General features: G+C 40.4%; 1 protein-coding gene across 10 annotated transcripts in view; it reads right to left on the reverse strand.

Annotated features, from left to right (window-relative positions):
- CIT (citron rho-interacting serine/threonine kinase) overlaps nt 1-23,728 on the reverse strand; it is a 168,418-nt gene that overhangs the window by 26,033 nt on the left and 118,657 nt on the right. For 4 of the 10 annotated variants that reach the window (XM_072722957.1, XM_026015882.2, XM_072722963.1 and 1 more), the window contains 7 exons: nt 22,381-22,434; nt 14,790-14,987; nt 14,121-14,314; nt 12,068-12,203; nt 9,303-9,407; nt 1,874-2,014; nt 1,309-1,416 (listed from right to left, as the gene is read on the reverse strand). In XM_072722957.1, coding sequence (XP_072579058.1) covers nt 1,309-1,416; nt 1,874-2,014; nt 9,303-9,407; nt 12,068-12,203; nt 14,121-14,314; nt 14,790-14,987; nt 22,381-22,434 — 936 coding nt within the window. Of the gene's footprint in view, nt 1-1,308; nt 1,417-1,873; nt 2,015-9,302; nt 9,408-12,067; nt 12,204-14,120; nt 14,342-14,789; nt 14,988-22,380; nt 22,435-23,728 lie in introns of all 10 variants that reach the window. The other 6 variants (XM_072722955.1, XM_026015885.2, XM_072722960.1 and 3 more) reach the window with 3 other exon arrangements.

A 23,728-nucleotide genomic window follows, 5' to 3' on the forward strand; every position in this document is an offset into this window, starting at 1 on the left:
GCGTTTGTCTCATGACACTTAGTTACAAGACACAGAGGTGAATGTTAAAAAAAAAAAAAAAAAAAAAAAAAAAAAAAGACCAAATACCTGAATACAGAAATGATATCAAAACAAGGGGCTTACTCAAAAAAAAAAAAAAAAAAAAAGCAAGCAAATGGAAACATGGACTGCACATGAAGGGCAAAAGATAAACAGGGAATAATGTGACCAGGGGAAAAAAAATCCAAAAATAAATGGAAACACCCTAACTACATCACATGACATAATCAGATAACAATTCGCTGCTTAGATAAAAAAGATTCAAAATCATAAATAAATATTCAATATCATTAATACAAACAATCACATGGTATACCAGAACATCCCTCCCCTGCAGCCACCACAGGAGACTGCTCTCACCCCTAATGGTCAAGACAGCGCAGGGAACACGGCCCACTCCAGCCCTCTCTCGGGTACTCCAAGTCACAGGAGGGCTGCCCTGTTCCCCCGGGGCAGGAATGCCTTTAGAAGGCAACTGCAAGCTCCTTAGAGACCTTTTCCAACTGAGAACACTTGGCCAAACCTATTAAGAAGGGCTTCAGTGGCTTAGGGAAGCATGTTTTCGAGGTAGTAAAAAGTCTTCCCAAGTGCATCTACATATGACCCTCCCCATGGTTCCTTTTTGGTCATTGTTTTTAATTGGTCTACCATGATTTTAAAGGGATGGAGCAGCACTCAGTGGAGGGCAGAACTATCTGGTCAGGCACTTTTGGTGAGTCAGTCACCTCAACTCCCTGGTTGCTGGTCTCTTTCTAGGCCTTTGCCAATCAAAAGGACTGGGCCAGGTAATTTTGAGTCTTTTCTAAAATCCTGTACATGTGCCCTAAGAATCCTTCTACAGAACTGAGAACACCTCTCTGTTGTGAATCCCACACACATGACCTATAATCTCTCTCCAGCACTGTACCTGTGACCTGCTAATCCCTCTGGAGTCTTGTATAATGACCTCCGTGTAAACCTTTCTCTGTGCTATCACCCTCACCCCAGCTGCTTAGAAAATGAAAAAGGAAAAAAAAATCACTTTCTTATCAGAGACAGGCACTACAATTTTAAAGGCCATGAACACAAAGTCATGAGTTACAGACTTGATAATGACATCCTTTCTAAGTAAGGACTATTCTATCTCAAGACCTATTTTCCACCCAATATAAAACAAGAAAACCTGTATTTTGTTTTCTTTGATGTTTCTATAATTATCTATCACAACAGTATTTAATGAATCATGATCCCTGAGCAAAAACTCCCTGCTTTTCAAACACTAGGACTCACCTTTTTCTTCTTAGCGGGCTGGTCCATTTTGGCTTGCAGAAAATCAATGAGTTTGGTTTGTTGAGAAATAGTACCTTCCATTTTCACCTTTTCATGAGAGTAGAGAACCTGAAAATCCATAAGAAAAAAATAAGCTCAGCCAAAGAAGGAAGGATGCTTTTAAATTTGGTACTTTATGAAAATAAAAAAAAATGTCGTGAGGATACTAGCATATGAAAATTCAACCCAAACTCCACTGAGCCACTATTTACTTACTAGGTCCTATCCTTACAGCCAAAAAAAAAAAAAAAAAAAAAAAAAAAAAACCCCACTAAAAAACAAACAGAGATGGATAAGTATATGGAAAAGTAAAAACAGCCAGGGGTTCATACTAGAATCTCTGAGCTAGTCATTATAGGTATTTTCAACCTCCCTGAAGGTTTGGAAATTTTCATAATGAAATATTGGGAGAAATACACAATAGTATACAATATAAAGATAGTGGCCATTTCACCAGGTGGCTTTTAGCCATCATGCTTCGCCTCCACAGACAGTTTTTAAGTAAATTCCCTTTGCTGGTTCTCACCTGAATGTTTTCTAGCTGGTATTCTAGATCACTCCTTTCTGTCTTCAGCAGATCAGCCCGGTCCAGAGCTTCTTGCAGCCCTTGAGTCAAACGGAAGATGTGATTCTTCTGCAGGTCCATCTGCTGCTGTAATTTGGCTTGCTAGTGGGGAGAAAGGTCAGACACAGTCTCGATACCATGGACAATACAACTCATTCCCCCACTGTTCTTGTTACCAAACTAACTTCTGGCATGGTATCAAATCTTGGCTTCTGAAATCATCTCGTTCCAGAATTACTGATTGTCTTCTGTCCCAAATGGATGCATGGCACGGTGAAAAAGAATTTGCCCAGAAGTCTCTCATGGCCAGCAGGTTACAGGATCCCCACTGTGAGAGGAAGGCTGGCGTGTCTGGCTTTCCAGTCAGTTACAGTTAAGGAAATTTGGCCCATCTGACTGGACATCGAAGATGCTGTGACTTACTGCCATGACAACTAAGCTCCAATTTGTCCTTAGCTTTGCTTTGCTATTGTGAGACATCACCTGTTCAGCAGTGTGGATGCACAAAGGGGAATCATGTCATCTCTAACATAAGGAGTGCCTTGTCAAGGCAAGGGACTCCCAACCAGTACACAGATAGCCACAGTCACAGGAGATACTGTTGCAGTATGGGGAGGGAGGAGGAGGAAGGGCCCAGACTCTGCACATGAGTCAGTAAAACCTGGGGGCAGGGGGATCACTTTAGGGCTTTAGAGAAATAGTTTTGTGCTGGAAATCTCTCTCCAATTTTTACAATGGAAGTCAACCAGAAAATAAGGCAAGCTATAAAGATGCTCTCTCTTTATGGCTCTCTTTCCTAAAATGCTTCTGTTTCCAAAAAAAAGCAGCAAAGAGCAGCTATTCTGATGAGACTCTGCCTGATGTTGTCCGACCCCTGGGTGACAATCTAACCACCCTAGCGGTGGCCCTAATACTCCCTCCCCTGTTGGCCTAGACTCTCTGCAGACTCAAGGACACAGCTCCTAAAGAGCAGTAAACACCATGGGCATTTCCCAAGAGGCAATGGCAAATCTCTGTGCTCTCAGCCCCAAAAGGCCGAGTGCCACTGCCAACTCCAGAATTTGCTGACCCTCTACATCCCATCTCGCTTCCCTCCACCTATGTTTTGTTTCTCTTTCCATCTCCATTCCTCCATGGCCCTTCCTCTTGAGGGGAAGTGGATTCCTTGAGGCATCATGGTGTGATGAGATGAACCTGGGCTTTGCAATGCTGCAGACTCTAGGATAAATGCTGGTTCAAACACTTAGCAGTCATAGGACCACACGGGCAGCTAGCTCATCTTGTCTCTAAAAGCCTCAGTGTCTTCATCTGAAAGTGAGGATAATCCCTCCCCAACTGGGTAACATACTAAGCACCATGCCCCAACCTACCAGATATATTCATTCATTCATTCTCTCTTTTTCTTTCTCTCTCTCTTTCCTTCCTGCCATCTAGTTCAGGCTTTCCTTTCTGTTCCCCACCTGTTCTCTCCTGTTCACCTCCTCCACCAGTCTCCCATCAGTCCTCTATAAAGCAAGAGATACTGTCAGCCACCAGCAACCAGAGATCATCTGGCCTGTATCCCAACCTGGAATTTCTGAATCAAACCACAGAAATCTGGAGCACCTGGGGGTCTCAGTGGTGGATCAACTGCCTTGGGCTTAGGTGGTAGTCCCAGGGTCCTGGGATCAAGTCCAGCATCAGGCCCTCCACAGGGAGCCTGCTTCTCCCTCTGTCTCTGTGTGTCTCTCAGGAATAAATAAATAAAATCTTAAAACACACACACACACACACACACACACACACACACACACACAGAAACCCCTAAAATATGGGGGTGGGAGGGCGGCAGAGAAAACAGCTAAGATTATGTCTTAAAGAGAGCGATCAGCCCCCTACAGCGCAAGTGATTTCCGCAAATTACCCTCTTTAGTTTCTTCCCACTATTTTAGGACAACATTAATTACTAGGCAGGAAGCAGAGAAACAGGAGCTGGGACAAGAATTGGTTTGGTGACAGCCGAGCCCAAAATATTTCTCTAGAAGAAATGCATCAACTGTCCGTTAGCTTTCCAAGAAACAGGCTGCTTGTTTACTATAATAAAACAAGAGTGGCAGGTTGCTCAGTGGAATATTTTTCAAAGCCATTTACCTGCTTCCCAGAGAGACGCAAATGGGGGCTATTCACAGGTCAGTGTTAGACTGGAAGGAGAGCATTACCTCTGTGCTTTCAGCTGTCCAACAGTTTTACATGGGTGACAGGAGACTGGCAGGAAGGAGCTGGATCACAGAACCAGAGCACCAAACAACCCTGGTGGCTGAAAGGATGGACCAAAACCAACCAGAGAAAGTTCAAAAGGACAGTATTTTTAAAAACACCAACTGCTAGGGGTGCCTGGGTGGCTCAGTGTTAAGCGTCTGCCTTCAGCTCAGGTCATGATCTTGGAGTCCTGGGATCAAGACCCATGTGGGGCTCTCTGATCAGTGGAGAGACTACTTCTCCCACTGCTTCTCCCACTGCTTCTCCCACTGCTTCTCCCCTGTCCTGCTCATGCTCTCTCAAATAAATAAAAACTTATACACACACACATACACACTGACTGATAAACACAGAATATAAAGACATTTATTTTAAAAACCTATGGAAGGGTTGGTGGTGATGTAACAGGTCAGTGAGTGTCGGTGGTGTGATAAAACTACCCAAAGAGCCCAGGGTAATTGGCAGAGACTTACAGTCATAATAGAGCTGGTGATATCCCACTCTACTCCATGTTGTTCAGACCATGTGGACTTCTAGAAACTCTCTTTGGAAAGATAAATCTACCAGAAAAGAACATTTCAAATTTGGAGGGACTTGAAAGGTTTCTCTTAGGAAAGAGAAGGTGATATAGAATGGGAGAGCTACTTAGGTATCTAGCTGACTGTCCAAGAGATAATAAAAGTAGTTATCTCATAGAACTGTTGCAAGAGGGGATCCCTGGGTGGCACAGCGGTTTGGCGCCTGCCTTTGGCCCAGGGCGCGATCCTGGAGACCCGGGATCTAATCCCACGTCAGGCTCCCGGTGCATGGAGCCTGCTTCTCCCTCTGTGTCTCTGCCTCTCTCTCTCTCTCTCTCTCTGTGTGTGACTATCATGAATAAAAATAAAAAAATATATATTAAAAAAAAAACTGTTGCAAGAAATGTATGGGCCAATTCATGGAAAATATTCAAAAGGGCACCTGGCATTTGCTAATTAAACATTAGTTTTAAAATTATTAATCAAGTAATTTGATTATTAATCAGTATTAATCCCCTAGTTTGGTTGTAAATATCAGACTGCTCTATTTTCAAGTGTTTCAATGAAACTGAACCAACGGTTGGAAGTTACAGGCTTTAATTCAAAATGAGACAGGACTTTCTGAGAATTAAAGTTGCTGGAAAAAATGGGTTGGGATGTCCAAAGGCACTGTGCACTCAGGCTGAGGTTCAACCAGGCCCACTGGTGGGGAATGTTAGGCCTTAGGCAGCAGGTTAATTTGACCAGAATTCGCAATGGGCTTTCATCTTTGGCATCACCTCCAATGGACTGATGATGGCTGTCAAGTGCCATGTCAAAAAAGCTTCTGAAGCCATTTCAGGACCAAGAGGAAAGATTTCGGAGAAATATCCATTAGCAAAGTCTGCCTGGGGCAGGGATGAAGAGATCAATGGAACAAAGGCTAGGAATTTGGGCTCCATGACATAAAAAACTTCCCAACTCTGAGACTGTGATTCTGGGCCCATTTACAAGTCTCTATACCTAATGAAGAGGACACTTGAGTTAATTTCAGAAAGAAAACAAATGAGCAAATACAAAAAAATAAAGAAAAACCAAGAAATAGGCATATAGAAGTCTCCATAGACTTCTCTATGGAGAACAAATTGATGGTTACCAGAGAGGAGGTGAATGGGAGGATGGGAGAAATAGGGGATGGTGATTAAAGAGTACACTTATGATAAAACATACACACTATAATATATCTTGACTTCAAGATGTGTTATAATCAGATGATCTGGTAATGAAATAAGCATAGACATGCAGATGGCTTTGTGACAAAGGTGTCAAGAAAATCTAATGAAAAAAATAGTCTTTTCAACATGGCACTGGAGTAACAGGATAGCTCTGAAAAATAGTGAACCTCAAAAAAAAAAAAAAATAGTGAACCTCTACTCTCATACCATACATAAAAAGTAATTCAAAATACATCCTAGGCCTACATATAAAAGCTCAAACTATAAAACTTCTAGGAGTGCAAAGAGAAGAAAATATCTTCAACTTTAGGATAAGCATAGATTTCTTAAATAGGACACAGAAAATACAAACCATTTTTTAAAACTGATAAATTTGACTTCATAAAAATTAAAAACATTTGCTCTTTGAAAAATACTGTTTTAAAAGACAAGGCAAACTACAGACTGGGTGAAAGATTCACCATACATACATCTGGCAAAATGTTATTATGAAGAAATCTTTAAAAACTTTACTCAGAAGTAACTACCCAAAAGATTTGAACTTATACTTCCCAAAAGAAGATAAATGAATGACAAACACATGAAAAGATGTTTATCCTTCATTATTAAAGAAATGTAAATTAAAGTCACGATGTGATACTGTAATACACACACTAGAAAGGGCAATCAATACAAACAAAGCATTGTGGGGTTGAAACTGCTGTTGGGTGTAGCAAAATGGAGCCATTTTGCTACACTCAACCATTTTGTTGGGTGTAGCATTTTGTTACAAACATACACGTGACCCAGCAATTCTCCTCCTGAAGGAATGAAAATATTATACATACAAAGATTTACACACAAGTTTTCAGAGCAGAATTGTTTATAATAACTAAAAACTAGAAACTATTTAAAGGTTCATCAACAGGTGAATAGATAAATTATGGAATATCCATACAACAAATTACTGCTTAGCAATAAAAAGGAATGAGCTGCTAGTACATTCACCAGCATGGATATTTCACAAAAGCATACTTAACCAAAGAATCCATGGGTGCCTGGGTGGCTCAGTTGGTTAAACACTGGGCTCCATGCTCGACTCGGAGTCTGCTTGAGATTCTCTCTCTCCTTCTCTCTCTCCTCCTACCCCTCCCCTCATTCGCACACTCTCTCTCTAAATCTTTTTAAGAATTTTTTTAAAAAAATAAAGAATCCAGGGATCCCTGGGTGGCGCAGCGGTTTGGCGCCTGCCTTTGGCCCAGGGAGCGATCCTAGAGACCCAGGATCGAATCCCACGTCAGGCTCCTGGTGCATGGAGCCTGCTTCTCCCTCTGCCTGTGTCTCTGCCTCTCTCTCTCTCTCTCTCTCTGTGTGTGTGTGTGTGACTATCATAAATAAATAAAAATTAAAAAATAAATAAATAAAGAATCCAGATACAAGAGTATATATAGTATGACTCTACTTCTAGGAAATTCTAGAAAAGAAAGTTATCGGTAGTGACAAAGAACAGATTGGTGGGTACCTGGGGCCAGGGTCAGAAGGTATCAGCTAGAAGGGAACTTTTTTAGATGATAAAAATGTTTTACATTTTCACTGTGATCATGATTAATCAGGTGTTTACATCAAAAATCATTTTAAAAAAGAGAACACTCAGGTTAAGTCTTGGTCACATGCTTATAAAGTGTACACCACAACCAAGGATCCTAACCACATTCTGGACAATAAGTATCATTCTCTGTTTCATAATGGTTTCAGCTGTCAGCAAAATCTGCCTCAAACTCAGTGTCAGCCAGATGTCTATGCTCAAAAATCTATCTGTGAGGTGCAGACTGAGAAGCTAGAAATGTTCTTATGTCGTTTAGAAGTGAGAAAGAGGGGACTGAATCAGGATCCCAGCGTGCTATTCCAAGCCTTGTCACTGACTCACCATGTAACCTTGGACCAAAGTATTGAGCTGTCAGAACCAACTCTCTTTCCTCAGAAGGAAAATAGGGCAGGCAAGATCATTGATTATTTCTGTTCTGTTTCCAACATGTGCCTAAAGCGGGTACATTGCCTATTCATTCCAGATAAAAGACCATCATTCTCTACTTGACCACCAAGTAGATTAAAAAAATTTTTATTACAGTGTTCTTATTGCTGCCTTTCATGAACTTCCGTGTAGATACAATTAATTTTATTTTTAAAATCTTTACTGTGATACAACATACATAAAGTTTACCTTTTTAACCATTTTTCAGTGTACAGTTCACTAGCAGTAAAGACCATCACATTGTTAGGCAACCATCACCACCATCCATCTCCAGAACTCCCAGCCATTTTTTTCAAAGTATCATTCTGTAAAATACTTCATACTCACCTGCAAAATTTTCATCACACTTTTCAAAGTCAATAATTTAGCACTATTCTTTCTATCAGCAGAGCTCTTTGGAAGGGATCATATAATAAAACCTCAACTAGCCAGAACCGGTTATCCAGTTAACTGAACTATCAGGCTCCCCATGGTTAAATAGAACACTCTTGAGAGGGATCCCTGGGTGGCGCAGTGGTTTGGCGCTTGCCTTTGGCCCAGGGCGCAATCCTGGAGACCCGGGATCGAATCCCACATCAGGCTCCCGGTGCATGGAGCCTGCTTCTCCCTCTGCCTATGTCTCTGCCTCTCTCTCTCTCTCTCTCTCTGTGACTATCATAAATAAATAAAAATTAAAAAAAAAAAAAAAAAAGAACACTCTTGAGATTTGTTTCTCATTAAATACCTCTATAAAGTATATTTGTCCTAGTTGGTCAATTCTAATGAACAAAGCAGAATCATTAGTGATTCACCATGTAGGGAGGGAGTTGGTTGGGAGCGGGAAATAGTCATCAACTTAAAGAGAGAGTTTCAGAATTCTGTTAAAAGGGCCAGGAAATAATATGAGGGATGGGTTCAGAGATCAATTTGAGCTGTTCATTCTACATCTCAAAGGCAGGGCATAGTTTTTGTAATTGAATTAAATGAATGTTCAAAGTCTTCATGAAGTTTAGTCCTCAGCATAAATCTGATCAAGTCCCTGCCCTGTGCATGAAGTTAATTTGTGTAGATATACTATCAGCCTGAAAACTTAATGTACTTTAGATATTAACTCTAAAAGAACAATTTAATGCAATATTCAGTCACCTGTATATTTAATAAACTTCCATTTGGCACATATTCATCTGTGCTCAACATTCTTTTAAGCATCTTGTGAGAGGATACAAGTGACAAAGACCCTCTGGGCTTCGCGACACATTCCTTGGACATGTTAAATACCTTCAAAAAAGTAATAAGTGACCACCTTACTGTTCCTCAGAAATTCAAACTTTGAAATTTGAATGTCTAATCTGGATCTAACCACCCAAACACAACAAATTTTCACCTTCAGAATCCCCCCTGGCTCTATTTCTTAGATATCTTACACTCACCTCTTCCAGAAGCCTCTGTTTGAGCTCTCGTTCAGTCTCCAGTTTCTGTTGTAAACTTCGGGCATTCATTTCAAGCATGGCATGTTTCTTCTCCAGGTCATTGAGCTGGGCATTTGGAAAAATTGGCCATGACATCATATTTAGGAATGTTAGATGCTAATGACTTATGAAAATATCCAAAAACCTTCACATTAAAAAAATCAAGGTCTGAAGATCAGAATATAAATTTTTTTTTCAAAAAAACAAAACAAATAAATACTGTTTTCTAGGGGTGCTTGGGTTGGCTCAGTCAGTGGAGCATCTGCCTTTGGCTTGGGTACTGGGATAGGGCCCCACATTCAGCAAGGAGTCTGCTTCTCCCTCTCCCTCTGCTCCTCCCCAACTTGTACTCACTCTTACACGGCATGCTCGCTCTCTCGAATAAATAAAATCTTTCAATAAATAAATAAATATTGTTTTCTAAAAGTATATCACAAAGGACCATGTCACAGGTAAGACATATAGGAATATGATTATTTCTAAGGCATGGGTCACATAAAAAGTTATGACAAGTTCTATAACAAGGATGATCACTTTGGCCAAATTTAATTAAATAATCAAATGCTGAATGCTTACTATTTACACAGTAATATATTGGAGCTCTTGGGATGAAAGAATGGACAAACTCTCTTAAGAATCTTACATAAAGTCAAAAACGCAGAGAATAGCCCATAACTACACATATACACAATGATTGCTTTGTCACATAATATTTTTGATAAGGGGATAGGAGAAGAGAAATTCTTCCTGAATTTACCAGTTGTGAAGAAAAGATTATGTCAATGTCTGGAGTCCAGAGGTTTTTTTGTTTTGTTTTGTTTTTAGTAAGCCCCACCCCAGCGTGGAGCCCACAATGGGGCTTAAACTCACCACTAGGAGATCAAGACCTGAGCTAAGATCAAGAGTTGGATGCTTTAACCAACTGAGCCCCAATGTCTGGAGTCTTAAAGGATGAGCATAACTTTGCTACAGAATAAGAACAATCAAATAAAAAAAAATATTCAAGTTAAACACAAAAGGATTCATTTACTTCTATATAATATATTTAGTTTCCTCATGAGTAAAAAGAAAAGAAATAGTAAGCCAGTATCAAAGAATTCCAGAGTGTTCCCGAGTGGCAAACTCTAGCCTTAAATCCAGTAATTTTGGGCAGCCCCGATGGCCCAGTGGTTTGGCACCGCCTTCAGTCCAGGATTTGATCCTGGGAACCCGGGGTTAAGTCCCACATCAGGCTTCCTGCGTGGAACCTGCTTCTGCCTCTGCCAGTGTCTCTGCCTCTCTCTCTCTCTCTCTCTCTCTTGAATAAATAAAATCTTTTTTAAAAATCCAATAATTTTATTTCTATAAGAAAATAATCATGGATATCCATAAAGATTTCTATTTATCACAGTGTTATTTATAACACCATGGCAAAAAACTGAAAGAAGCTCAAAGTTCCAACACAAGTAGAATGATTAAAATAGGTCCCTCTGTGTTGTTTGGGGTTTTTTTTTAGAACTATATGTTCAAAAAACATTCAGTAACTGAGGAAAAGCCCTTAGTTCTATGTAGTTTTTTTTAAAGACAGAAAGCTGTTTACATAGTAAGAATCTAAATTTATAAAAATGTGGGGTGCCTGGGTGGCTCAGTTGGCTAAGCATCTGCCTTCAGCTCAGGTTTGATCTCAGGGTCCTGGGATCAAACCCCATATCAGGCTCCCTTCTCAGCAGGGACTTTGCTTTCTCCCTCTCCCTCTGTGATCTCTCTTGCTCTTGCTCTCTCTCAAGTAAATAAGAGTCTAAAATATAATAATAAATTTATAAAAATGTGTGTGTATGCACAAACATATCATGCAAAGAAAATATCACAAATTTACTACTAGAACAGAGATAGATTGCCAGTCATCTTTTCCTTTTCTATAGCTTCTAGATCTGCCACTATGACCCCATATAATTACTTTTATAATTATTAAATAACAAAGAGTTATACAAAATATGAAATTCAGATTCTTGCTTTATTTTATATGTGTGTTTTTGTGTGCATAAAGAAGTGCATCCGTGTGTGTGTGTGTGTGTGTGTGTGTGTGTGTGTGTATGAGCCTGGGTATATACATGAAATTTCTTTGATCTTCATTCTTGTTTTTTGTAACACTTGGGGCATCTATTTGAAATCTCTTTCCAGACTTAGATAAATCTCCAGAACACGGGTACATCACTCTGCAAACATAACATGGCATGCTACAGGACAGGACATGTATATTTCCAATGTAAATAAAATATTGAGGACTCAAGTGGCCATCAGACCCTCTTGTGCCCTTGGCCTTGGAGAGAGGCTGAGCTGCCTATGAGTGCAGCAATGGAAGGAGCATTAGTCCTTGCCACTGAATACATCCCAAGAATGCTAGACATTAAATCTAGCAACCAATCCAGAAATTAAGTCTAGAAATCAGGTGCCAGAAAACAAGAGAGCTGTGTGCTGAGACCAAAATCCAGACCTCAGGGCCCCGGACAGGCAGATATTAAGAAGTTACCAACAGACGGTGACACACCAGTCCCTACCACAACTCCCACACTATCGCCAACCAAGGGTGTCCCATTGCAGAGCCTAATCCTATGGCTTTACAGGACTGAGTAAATACATGTTCATGAAATATGCTGACCATGGATTGCACCTGAATTTGGGTTGAGCATGCCTTCTAAAAGAAGATAAAGATGTCCTCCTAAAAGGCAGAAGGAATGGGCACTGACCTTATCAGAGAGGCTCTCAGCTTTCAGCTTCTGTTCTTTGAGGGCCTGCTGCAGAGCAAGAATCTCAGCCTTGTGCTCCTTCACCGCCAGCTCTACCACCTGGCGTGATTCTGTGATCCGCTGGTCGGCCCTCGCTCTGCAGGAAAAGCACAGGCCCATTTCAAAAGCCCCACCATCACCAATCTAGGAAAAGTAAGTGGGCCCATCTCTAACTCCCATAAGCAACCAAACAGGCTACAGGGTGGAGAGATGCCCAACCTGGATTCCTAGTTTCAAATTATGTCTTGCTTTCTGATTGCTTACAGAGCAAAGATTTGACCCACTTTAGACCATGGGTAAAAATACTCTTAATAGGTAATGTTCCTGTGAGTACTCACTTGGAAAGGCTGAAGGGGAAAAGGCAATTTTCCAAAAGCAACTAGATTGAATAGGATATAGCAAGACTGTCACTGCCTCCCATGGGACTGGAAATGGAAATGGGTCCCCCTGAAGGACCACAGGTGTAGAGGACAACAGGAGGCTCCAATCAAACAAACATTTCCTCTCCTTAAAGTATATGCAGCAAGTTAAGTCCTGGGGATGCTCATTTGGAAACTGAAACCCAAATCTGATGAATTTATCTATAAATAAGGTTAGAGAATAGAAAAAACTAGAAGCAAGATAGAAAAATTGCTGCCCTTCCCCATTTAGGTCTTTTGCTACTTCCATACCTGGGCTTATAGTCTCCTCTACTGGCTGCTGCTCTCCTCCCCCTATCTTACTCGGCCTTCAAGGATAAACTCAAAAGGCCATGCCCTCCATAAAAACTTGGTCAATTTCTCCTTTTACAAGGAAGCTCTCCTTGCTCTGTATCCAAAGCATAAATATACTCCTCTCCTGGCACACCCCACTCACTATTTAAGGTGGTAAATATCCGAATGCATAATTCATCATCTCCATGTGACTTGCCTCTTGAGCACAAGAATTAAGAATTATATTTTACTCATCTTGGTATCCCACGTAACACCAAAATAGGGGGTTGGTGGGTAAGAAAGGAAAAGCCAAGATCTTTCACAACTGTCCCTGAAAGTATACATGAAATGTCTTCCTAAGCACAGCCCATAATTATACCTTCCATGTGTAGTTGTGTGTTTCTTGATGCTGAAGCTAGCTTCCGACCCTCAAATTGGTCTCTGAGGGATTCTAGAAACAGCTCAGATAGGAGCTTTACTCAAGGGCAGAAGGGAAGGGGATTGTGTGAAAGCAACCAGAATATACCATGAGGACTCAGGAGAAAGAAGAACAGGAGGTCTTAAACCAGCAGCCCCTCACATCAGCAAATACCCTGAGTGGGAGGATATCCAAAAAATGAGTATTTCTATCAGTGTCTTTTGAAATTTAAGGATTCTCATCTTTTGCCTCCAATCTTTTCTCATTTAACTGACTTAGCACACATTAAACACCCAACACATTTGGTTGAGTCTACTGTGGTCAAGTAAATGTGGGAAATACCAAAATGAGTCTGACAGTGTCCAACTAAATGAGACACATTTCTATGTACAGTTTATCTCACTGAAGGAGTTCTGAGTATTCCAAGAAGGTCAGTTTCAGAGGAAGGTGGTATAAGTGAGGTGACAAAGGATGGATATAACTCAGCTGTACACACATGAAGCCATGGGCTAACTCTGGCATGCAAGGTACCTTTGGGCACACTCAAAAACAGGGCCCATTCTTCAAGACCAGTTATTTCTATCTGTTGGTAAACTGTCATAATATACCCATTTCGTTAGAAAAAAACACTTGCCCACAAGAGCCCTAGAACTGTCATAATCAATCTTTGCATCTACCATGTCTTCAGTGTGAATGGCACCCCCTAGAGGTAGGAAGTATACTAGGATGACCAACCCATTCTAGTTTGCCCAAAAGTCTCCCAGTCTTAGCACCAAATGTATTGTATTCTAGAGATTCCTCTCAGCGCTGGGCAAGCTGGGACCATTGGTCACTCCGTTCATAATGCTCAGGTGACCCTGGTGAAGACACCTATCACTGGCTTTCTACAAACAGAAAGTCCCACCTGCTCTGCTTCTCAGTGTCCAGCATTCTCTGTAACTCTCGAACCCGACACTCAAATTGGGACTTCTCGTCACCAAGGACACTCCTCCATGCCTCCCACTGCCGCTCTTTTTCCAGCAGCTCATCATTCAGGGCCTCCAGGTCCATGACCTGTTCTTCCAGCATCGTGCAAGTAGTCTTCAGCGCCTCCATCGTCTGCAAATCAGTACCACTGAGTTGTGCCTTGTATCAAATGAGGATTTCCTAGATGTTACTTTTGTTGGATCAGTGTCAGAAAAGCACAAGTTTCTAACTACAATCTGAAATACGGTATATCTTCTTCTTCTACAGACCCAGGGAACCAGACAAAAATGGATAAAGGGCAATTTCTGCCACCATCTTAAAGGCAGAACCCAAAGCAAGGCAGGGGGAAGAGACTACACTTAAAAGTGGCTCACACTAGACTTCCAGACCATTCTATTTTACTTTCACACTTTTTAAAATCAAAATTAAGAGAACACACTTTGAAAAGTTACTTTTCCAAACCCCCAAGCCCTCAAAACATAGACATGGTAATGAAACAGAGCCCATTTAATGGATCCCTTAGGAGAGGTATACCAGGCACTTGCTCTAAAATCTAAAGGAATCAAAGTGTGTACCAGGGATCTTTGACACTGTTTACTATCCTTACTTGCTTCTGGCTGGTGAGCTGCATCTCCCTCTCCGTAATCTCACGGCGGAGATGGTCCACTTCACTTCGTAGCTGTACTATCTCATCGTTGGCACCGGAAGCCTCGTCGAGTTGTTTGGACAAGTAGAAATTTTGATTGTTGAGCTCAGCGTTGTCTTCAGTCAGCTGGTTTAGCTGCTCCTCCAGGTCTGTGATTACCTAAAAGAGGAAAGGGACCTCGCTCTATAACAAGCAAGTCATTTTGAAATAAGACACTGCTTCTAGAGCCATTGATTTTAGAACCTACGTGACACTGGCAATCGATGTGCCACTCACTTTTGCTTATCCAACCCTGGCATCCAAAGCCAAGCTCCCATGCCTGTCCACTTAGCACTAACACACACATGCTATGATGGAAAAAGAAAAGTCTCTGATTTTTTCTAACTTGGGGTCCATCTAGAAGATATGGCAAAAGCAAATCAGTCAAAAGTGATGTCATGTGGAAGGGGCCACTTTAAATGAGATCAAGTTAACAGACAATTATATGATGTGGAAAATGCAAGCCAAGGAAAGGCATCTAACAGACCAGTGTCACAATCAGCTAATGAAGCTACTAAGCCCATGGCACCATCCACAGGACATCAGAAGCAGAGATAGTCTTAGAAAGCGAAATAAAGTTCTTATCAAGAAGGACTGACTGCGAAGGACACCAAGAGTTATTTTAACATCTCAGCAATAAATTTAATTTCATGCAACAAAAGAAAAAAATTTAAAGGAAGCTTAGAATAACCCTGAAAATACTGTACTGTGGCATCACTTTAATGGTTTTTATTATACCATTAGCTCTCAAAAAATGAAAGGGCATGTATATGAAATTGTCATTTTATTGAGAGAGATTTAATCTGGCTTTGCTACATTATTTCCCTTATTTCCCTGCTCAGTGGCAGAATGACTTCGATTTCAGTGCATTTAGCTTCCCTATTCTCTTTGCTGAGGTTCAGTATCAGCGCTTGCAGAGAGCTTTTGTATATAATACTTTCGAAGTTTAAAGGAAATTTTCTAATAATAGTTGGAATGAGGCACACAGGCAGTATATTAAATTTTATGTAACAAAAAGAAGTATATTAAAAGGAAATGCCTTGAAGCCTACGGTTTATTAATTGATTCCAACTTCCAAACCTAGAGTAGACGTTTATGAAATGTTGCCACTGTTTCCATGACTAATTCCCTATTTTAGCCCCCCTTGATTATCAATTTAAAAAAATCTTCCCTAGGGATCCCTGGGTGGCGCAGCGGTTTGGCGCCTGCCTTTGGCCCAGGGCATGATCCTGGAGACCCGGGATCGAATCCCACATCAGGTTCCCAGTGCATGGAGCCTGCTTCTCCCTCTGCCTGTGTCTCTGCCTCTCTCCCTCTCTCTCTGTGTGTGACTATCATAAATAAAGAAAAATTTAAAAAAAATAAAAATAAATAAAAAAATAAAAAAATCTTCCCAGGCACATAGAATTAAAGAACATCGATTTAGCACATTTGTGCAGTGTGGCTCAGAAAACAGAGCTCTTTGTTTTGTTAACTGAGCTGATAAACTTTTAATGTATTAAGTGGTCTAGTAATTTGTATTTTAATGTCAAAAACCCTGTTAATTCCTAACAAATTGGTTTGTGGTGCACTGTCAGCTCTAAGATGGAGAATAAAGGTAGTCTGGTTAGGTCCTTAGCCAGATCTCTTCTTTATCAGGGAAAAGTGGGGAAATGGGAAAAAAAAAATCCTGCAAATTTGTTGTTCTACTGGGCAGTTACGCCTCAAAAGGATCCCTGGATCACCCTTCTGGTGACATGGTTAAATCTCCTAAAACCAGAAACAATGAAAAAACAATGCCCAGTAGTTCAACTGGTCTCTGTCTTCTATGTAGTAAACCCATTCCTTAAGATGGCTCTCATCCTAGACTGTAAATGCCTCCATTTACTGATGCTTCCTTCCAATTTCTCTGCACCATTCCTCCTCCAAAAAAGCAGAGGCAAGCCAGCCTGGTAACTATACTTTCAAATGGAGCCTGTAACCCCAAATAAAGCCATCTTGAACTTTGCAGGGTTGGGCTCGCCATCCGTGATACAGAGGTAAATAATATATTTACTACTTCCTCTGTTTCTTTTTTTTTTTTTTTTGAATTTTCTTGCATACTTCTCTACCTTCATGTAGCCTGTGAAATACAAGGGAAAAAAATTATTGACCAAGACAATGCTTCATTTTAAAGATTATAATGATGCCTCTTGCAGAGCAAAGAGACTACAGAAAATCTGCTCACATAAGAATATACACGTTGCCAAAATAATTTGCTCACCACTTGAAGATGTACCTAAGCCCTTGGGCTCCCACTCCCTTTCTCCGATTTGTGGGAAAACTGTAATTTATTATTAACCCATTTCTGCTAACTCTTCTCCTTTCAAAATAGATGATAAAATGCTAAGGAAGCAATATTTGAAAAGCTCAATGAAGTGCTAAGTTTATGACTCTCACTTCAGTTGAGATGGGCCCACTGGAGTGGGAAGCATTCTTCTATTTCCCTATTCTCATCCAATTTTCAAGGGGTCTCACATCTCTGATTTCTACTTACAGTTTATGATTGTTAGTTCTATATTTTATCCTCTCTATTTTGCCCAATTGTCAAGAGGAGGTTTATGTGTTTGTGTGAAGCACCCAAACACTCATTAGAGCATTTTAACTCATTCAGACCTTTTATACATTCTTTCTGACCAAGTCATAACATATATTTAACTTGTGACTCTATTTTAAGGGGCTGGAGTTGTGGTAGTTAGTATTAGACACATCCACATACACATTATTGAGTTTACAGATACTGAACTGACTTGGGACGTAGGCAGAAAATCAGTGGTCTCCAAGGTTTAAAAAAAAATTTTTTTTTAAGTATTGTGATAGGCAATCTGTGATTTTGAACCAGCTAATGTGCAAGGAGAATTCTTAGGTCTTCCATGAGTCTGATTCCATGAGTCCATGAGTGTATTCTCTCTACATCAAGAGCAAATGATCCGTTTACTATATTATAAGTCTGTTAACCTTTCAACCCTGAGGATATAAGTTAAAAAAGAGAAACTGAAAGGCTGACTCCATCTTAGCAGTGAGAAGAGGAGAGAGACAGCTTCCTGACACAGGGCCAATAGAGTCTTCTTATGATGCTGTTTTTGCAGATAAGAGATCATGATGCAGTTCTAAGAGAAAATAAGGATATAAAAAGTGATCTACACTCAGTGTCCAAGAAGAAAAAGAGAGCGAGAGAGAGGTCTCTATTTGGAGTTATCTGTTGCCTTTGAAGCAAACCTCATAGTTCTGAGCAAGAACTGTTTACCTCTCATACTTAATGAGAAGACCAGAAGAGAGAATGCTACTAGGTAAATGTTCAATAGCATGCTGAGGGTGAAGAAACCAGTCAGATAATGAGCATCAGGCTAAAAAGACACAGGGCTAAAGTCCTATTGGAATGTCTGGTTCCGTTTTAAAGGCTGAAGTCCTACTGGAATGTCTGGTTCCTTCTTGAAGGTAGTTATTTGCATATTATTTATTTTTAATCTTATAGCTGACAGATTGATTCATAATTAAAACTGTGTCATATGTTTGCCCACCAACTCCCCTCCAAAACAGACTTAGGTAGAGTTTTAAGTGCCAGATTGGATCAAATACTTTTTTTAAATCTCGTCAAAATATAGAAATGGTCTGAGCTGGAAAATCTTACTGTTCATAAGCTTTTGAAAAGCTGCTAACTGGGAGCTCCTATCAGCTGAGTTATTACAGGAGTTCCCACCAGTAACAAAGATGACATTTCCTTGCAGAGACAATCTCAGCACCAGTAAGAGAGAAGCATCCATCATGCCCTTCTGAAGTGTCTTTAAAGCAGTCTTTGAACTTGAAAAAGTGTAACGGAGATCTATTGCTGCCAAATGTGCTACAAGCAGTGATTTTCAAACTTTTTAAAGGGGCAGACCATTTTCTAAACAAAAGATGATCTCATAAAGCCAATATACTATGAATAGTAGCCAATACTGTTTAGCACTTTCTATGGACCAGGCCCTGTATAATCACTTGGATGTATCATCTACTTCTTGCAAGACACCCATGATGTAGACATTAGCACCAAATTTCTGATTCTGTGACTTAGTGTTTCTTAAGTTTTACTGTTTCCGAAATGTGAATGCATATTAGAACTAAGCAGCTGTCTCTCTGCCCTCACCAAGCCCCCAAAGAGCAGCTATTAAATGAATTATGCATCTTATAATTGACAATATACTGGAATGGGGAATTTACAATGTCAGTGCCACTTTACGGGTAAACAGATGGAAGCTTGAGAGTTTAACATAACACAGGTTACAGAGGCTACTTTCGAATCAGAACCCAGTCTGATTCCAGAAAACCTGGTTGGACACTAGCAACCCAGCTGTTATAGATGAAGTGTGTGTGTGGGGGGGGGGGGGGGGGGGTTCACTCTTTCAGGTTCCCCCTCCCATTGGGAGAGTTCCCAAGGCTTCTCCACAGATACCAGAAGTAAAAAGCTAGGATTAGAAGTCACTGCTCCAGAAAAAAAGCAAATGTGAGGGATCAAGAGAATATAAAATTTACTTTATGTTAATATCTATTAAAAAACAATTCCTTGGGGTGCCTGGGTGGCTCAGTCAGTTAAGTGTCTGCTTCAGCTCAGGTCAGCTCAGGTCGTGATCCCAGGGTCCTGAGATGGAGCCCCACATTCGGCTCCCTGATCAGAGGGGAGTCTGCTTCTCCCTCTCTCCCTCTGCCCCTCCCGCTGCACATGCTCTGCTCTCTCTAGCTCACTCTCTCAAGTAAAAAAATAAAATCTATTTTAAAAAAACAAAACAATCCTCTAATTTTTAAAATCTGGGGGAGGGAGGATTACAAAGGGGCACATGGAAACATTTGAGAGTAACAGATACACTCATTCGTTAACTTGATTGTCTTGCTGGTTTCACAGCTGTGTGTACACTTTCAAAACTCTTGAAGTTACCGTACTCCAAGCGTACTTCAATAAAGCGATAAAAAAGGTTTTTTTAAAAAGTTCTTAAGAATATATCATGCATGCGCGCACGTGCACACACACACACACACACACACACACACACACATATTCTCAATGGAATATTATTCAGCCATGTACAAAGGAGGAGATTGTGCCATTTGCGACAACGTGGATGGACCTAGAGGATATTAGGCTAAGTGAAATAAGTCAGATAGAGATAGACAAGCACCATATGATTTCACTTAGATGTGGAATCTAAAAAACAAAACAGGGCAGCCCAGGTGGCTCAGCGGTTTAGCGGCACCTTCAGTCCAGGGCCTGATCTTGGAGACCCAGGATCAAGTCCCACGTCAGGCTCCCTGTATGGAGCCTGCTTCTCCCTCTGCCTGTGTCTCTGCCTCTCTCTCTCTGTCTCTCATGAATAAATAAATAAAATCTAATATATATATGTGTGTGTGTGTGTGTGTGTGTGTGTGTGTATATATATACACACAGCAGACCCATAAATATAGAGACCTGATGGTTGCCAGAAGGGAGGGGGGTGGAAGGCTGGGTAAAGTAGAGGAAAGAGAGTGGGAGATACAGACTTCCAGTTCTGAGATGAATAAGTCACAGGGATGAAAAGCACAGCATAGGGAATATAGTCAATGATATTATAATAGCATTGTATGGTGACAGATGGTAACTATACTTGTGGTGAGCCTCGCATAATATATAGAGTTGTTGAATCACTATGCTATAGACCAAAAGCTAATGTAATATTGTGTGTCAACTATACTTCAATTAAAAAAAAAAAAAAAACCTGTTATGCCAAAAGACTAAAAAAAGAGAAAACTCCAGATGAAGGATTAACGATGTACACACTTAAAACATATCCAAGTTTATTTTAGGAAAAAATAGTAATATAAAAAAATCACCATCATAAAATGATCTATGTTTTATTCAGTGATCACTTATGAGCATGCATGTAATATAAGCAAATAACTCATACGTAAAATAAGAAACTGAGACAGTAAGAAACTTAAAAAGTAGGGGCACAAGAATATAGGAACAGAATGCATCAACTCCTCAAGGAATAGAGGCAGTACGAAGAAATAAGGAGATATCTGTGAGGCAGGCCTATCCCTGATGCAGCCATCAGCAATGGGAAATACCAAAATTTATCTGCCAGGTACCCACTAGAATCAAACAGGCATATTTCATGACCTACTAGCTACTCCACTGTTGGGTATATGCTCTTCAGAAACAGGTGCTTAGAGCCACCAAAGGACTTGTGAAACAGTGCTTCCTGACAGCTGTGTTCCTAATGGCAGCAATTCAAATTCCATCAGCAGGAGAATAGATAAATGAACTCCAGTTCTACATGTCCACTGGCAACGCTACACCATAATTAATGAAAAGGAACACATTCTTGATGTTTTCAACCACACAGATGAACCCCATGGACAATTTAAGTAAAAAAAAAAAAGCTAAGCTCAAGAGAGCACATCCTCTGTGATTCCATTTGTCTGAAGTTCAAGAACAGGCCAAACTGATTTCTGGTATTAGAACTGTGGCCACCCTTTGGGCAAAGAATGATGAAAAGAAGGGGACATGAGAGAGCCTATTGAAGGCTAAAAAAAAAATGTTCTGGATCTTGAACTATGTTGTGGCTACACCGTTGTCTATATGGTGTAAAAATTTCATTGGACTGTACCCATAAGATTAGTGCACTGTATGCATTTTACAGTGTGTGTTTTATACCTAAAATGGGGGGGGGGGCACACACTCTTAAGATAACGTCCCATTTATAGTAGGTAAAGAGTAAAGAAAGAGTTCATTATAAGACAATAAAATATGTATGTGGGGAGTACAGTGTGGTTGTTTCCAGAAATTCACAGATGCAAATAATACAAATGGAGACAAGTTCACTGAAGATCAAGAAGGTAATAAAGTGATGAAAGTACCAAAGAAAGGAGGTAGATCCACAAATAAGGACAACATCCTATCTCCTGAAGGAGCCTATTTCAATCCTTTGCTCCAATAGGAAACAGAATGAGCTTCCGCTGTTACATAGCCCACGTTACATAGCCCATGCATAATGCTTCTCTGCTCACCATTTACTTCTCTCCATATAAATGAAATCTCCCAAAGAGCCACAGAGTTTTATTCTTCCCAGTAGTAAGTTAAAATTTCTAGGTCCATAGAACTTGCTGGACTTTCCTCTGCACAGCACCTGGCTGGGACTAACACCTGTTGGCACTAGCCTTGGAATCTTTACATTGGGGTGGGAGCTGCCCTGGCACTTGTGTTGCAGCTACTGAAGCCTATGCAGTGAGAATTGTTTCCCCCACTCCAACTATCCTACCTCAAACATAAAGAATGGTTTAGAATTTTTAAAACTGATGAGAACCTAAGAAACTGGAGTTATCTGGGGCTCAGAAACTCCACATCAGTTTGGCCACTGATTACTGCTTCAAGATGAAAGTTTATAATAACAAATCAGTCAGTTGATATTATAAGAGATGCTCTCTCTTCCCTCTCAGTTTTTAGTCTCATGTTATTTTAAGCAGCTTTAGGTTTAATACTCACAGTACAGCTGTTACGAAGGGCATCAAATTTGCGCTGGATTTCATCTCTATGTGCCTAAAAAGTAAGAAGTCGATTGTAAATTTTTCATAGTGTAGGATACAACTCTACATGCTATGGGTCAAATAAAGAAAAGAGCAATTGACCTAGAAAGCCAAGAATGCTGCTGAAGCCTCTCAAATATCTGGTTTTCAAAGAACTATTAAGTCATGTCCAACATCAGAAATTAAAGTTACAGAAATACATGATACTGTGTTAATAACACTTGACTACTTAGACCACACATGCATGTACAGACACTTAACATTTGTATTAATGCCCAGGGGGGGCTTTGGAAGAAAAGAAAATTAAAGGAGGAAGTTTTTACTCTCGTTACTTTGTTTACTCTTCTTAACCTTTGCCTCTTCCTTCCAGTTGACCCCTCCTTAGTATACTCCCTGAGAGACACACACATGCAGGCAGATACATACACACACACACACACACACACACACACACACACACACAAAGGACAACAGCCAAGACAAACTAGAGACTTTTTTTGTCGTTAATCAAAAGCTGCTGAGATTCAGAAACCCCACATTGACCTTGAAATAAGCAGAAAGCCTTTCTCCAAGGTAGAATTACTCTGAAACAGCAGCATTTGTTTATCTGGCACTCAAGGACTTTCTGAAGACACGCAATACACCATACACTGTGGCACAATATGGCATATGTGGAGTTACCACCATTCAGTGAGGGAGGCTAAAAAGTTGATGAGTGCATGATTACCAACAGTGACAAATGCTATGAAAGAAACAAACGAGGTGCAGGAAAAAAGGATAAGGGGGATAGAAAGGAACTTACTTAGATGGGGTAACCAAGGAGGGCTTCTCTGAGGAGGTGACTTACATTGACACCTGTAAGATGATAAGGAACCAGCCATGCAAAGAACAGGAAAAGGCAGAGGGCAAAAATCTTGAAGCAAGAAAGGGTTTGATACATTTGATAAACAAAAAAAGGCCTGAGTGGCTATTTAAACTTCAAGTTGTGACCCAAGAGCAAGCGTGACAAGTGGACTACTTTTCTGTTTTTTGTTTTGTTTAAATAAACAGAATGGAACAGAAAACAATGGGATGTACTGTGGATAGTGAGGCACTGTCACTATCTTCTGTTTCAAATACCATAATTCATCAAATTTCGGATGCTGTCAAGACATTGCCATTTTATGTGACATTGGGGAAAACAGGGTGCTGTTGACTAAACTATGACATGTCCACATGTTTATATGTCCACATGACTGAAGAGTCATATACCAACTATACGATACCTCCTGATTTGAAATACCTTAGAATCAATGAAGAGGTGTGTG

Source organism: Vulpes vulpes, chromosome 10 (assembly GCF_048418805.1).
Source record: "Vulpes vulpes isolate BD-2025 chromosome 10, VulVul3, whole genome shotgun sequence".
In the NCBI taxonomy this organism is placed as follows: domain Eukaryota; kingdom Metazoa; phylum Chordata; class Mammalia; order Carnivora; family Canidae; genus Vulpes; species Vulpes vulpes.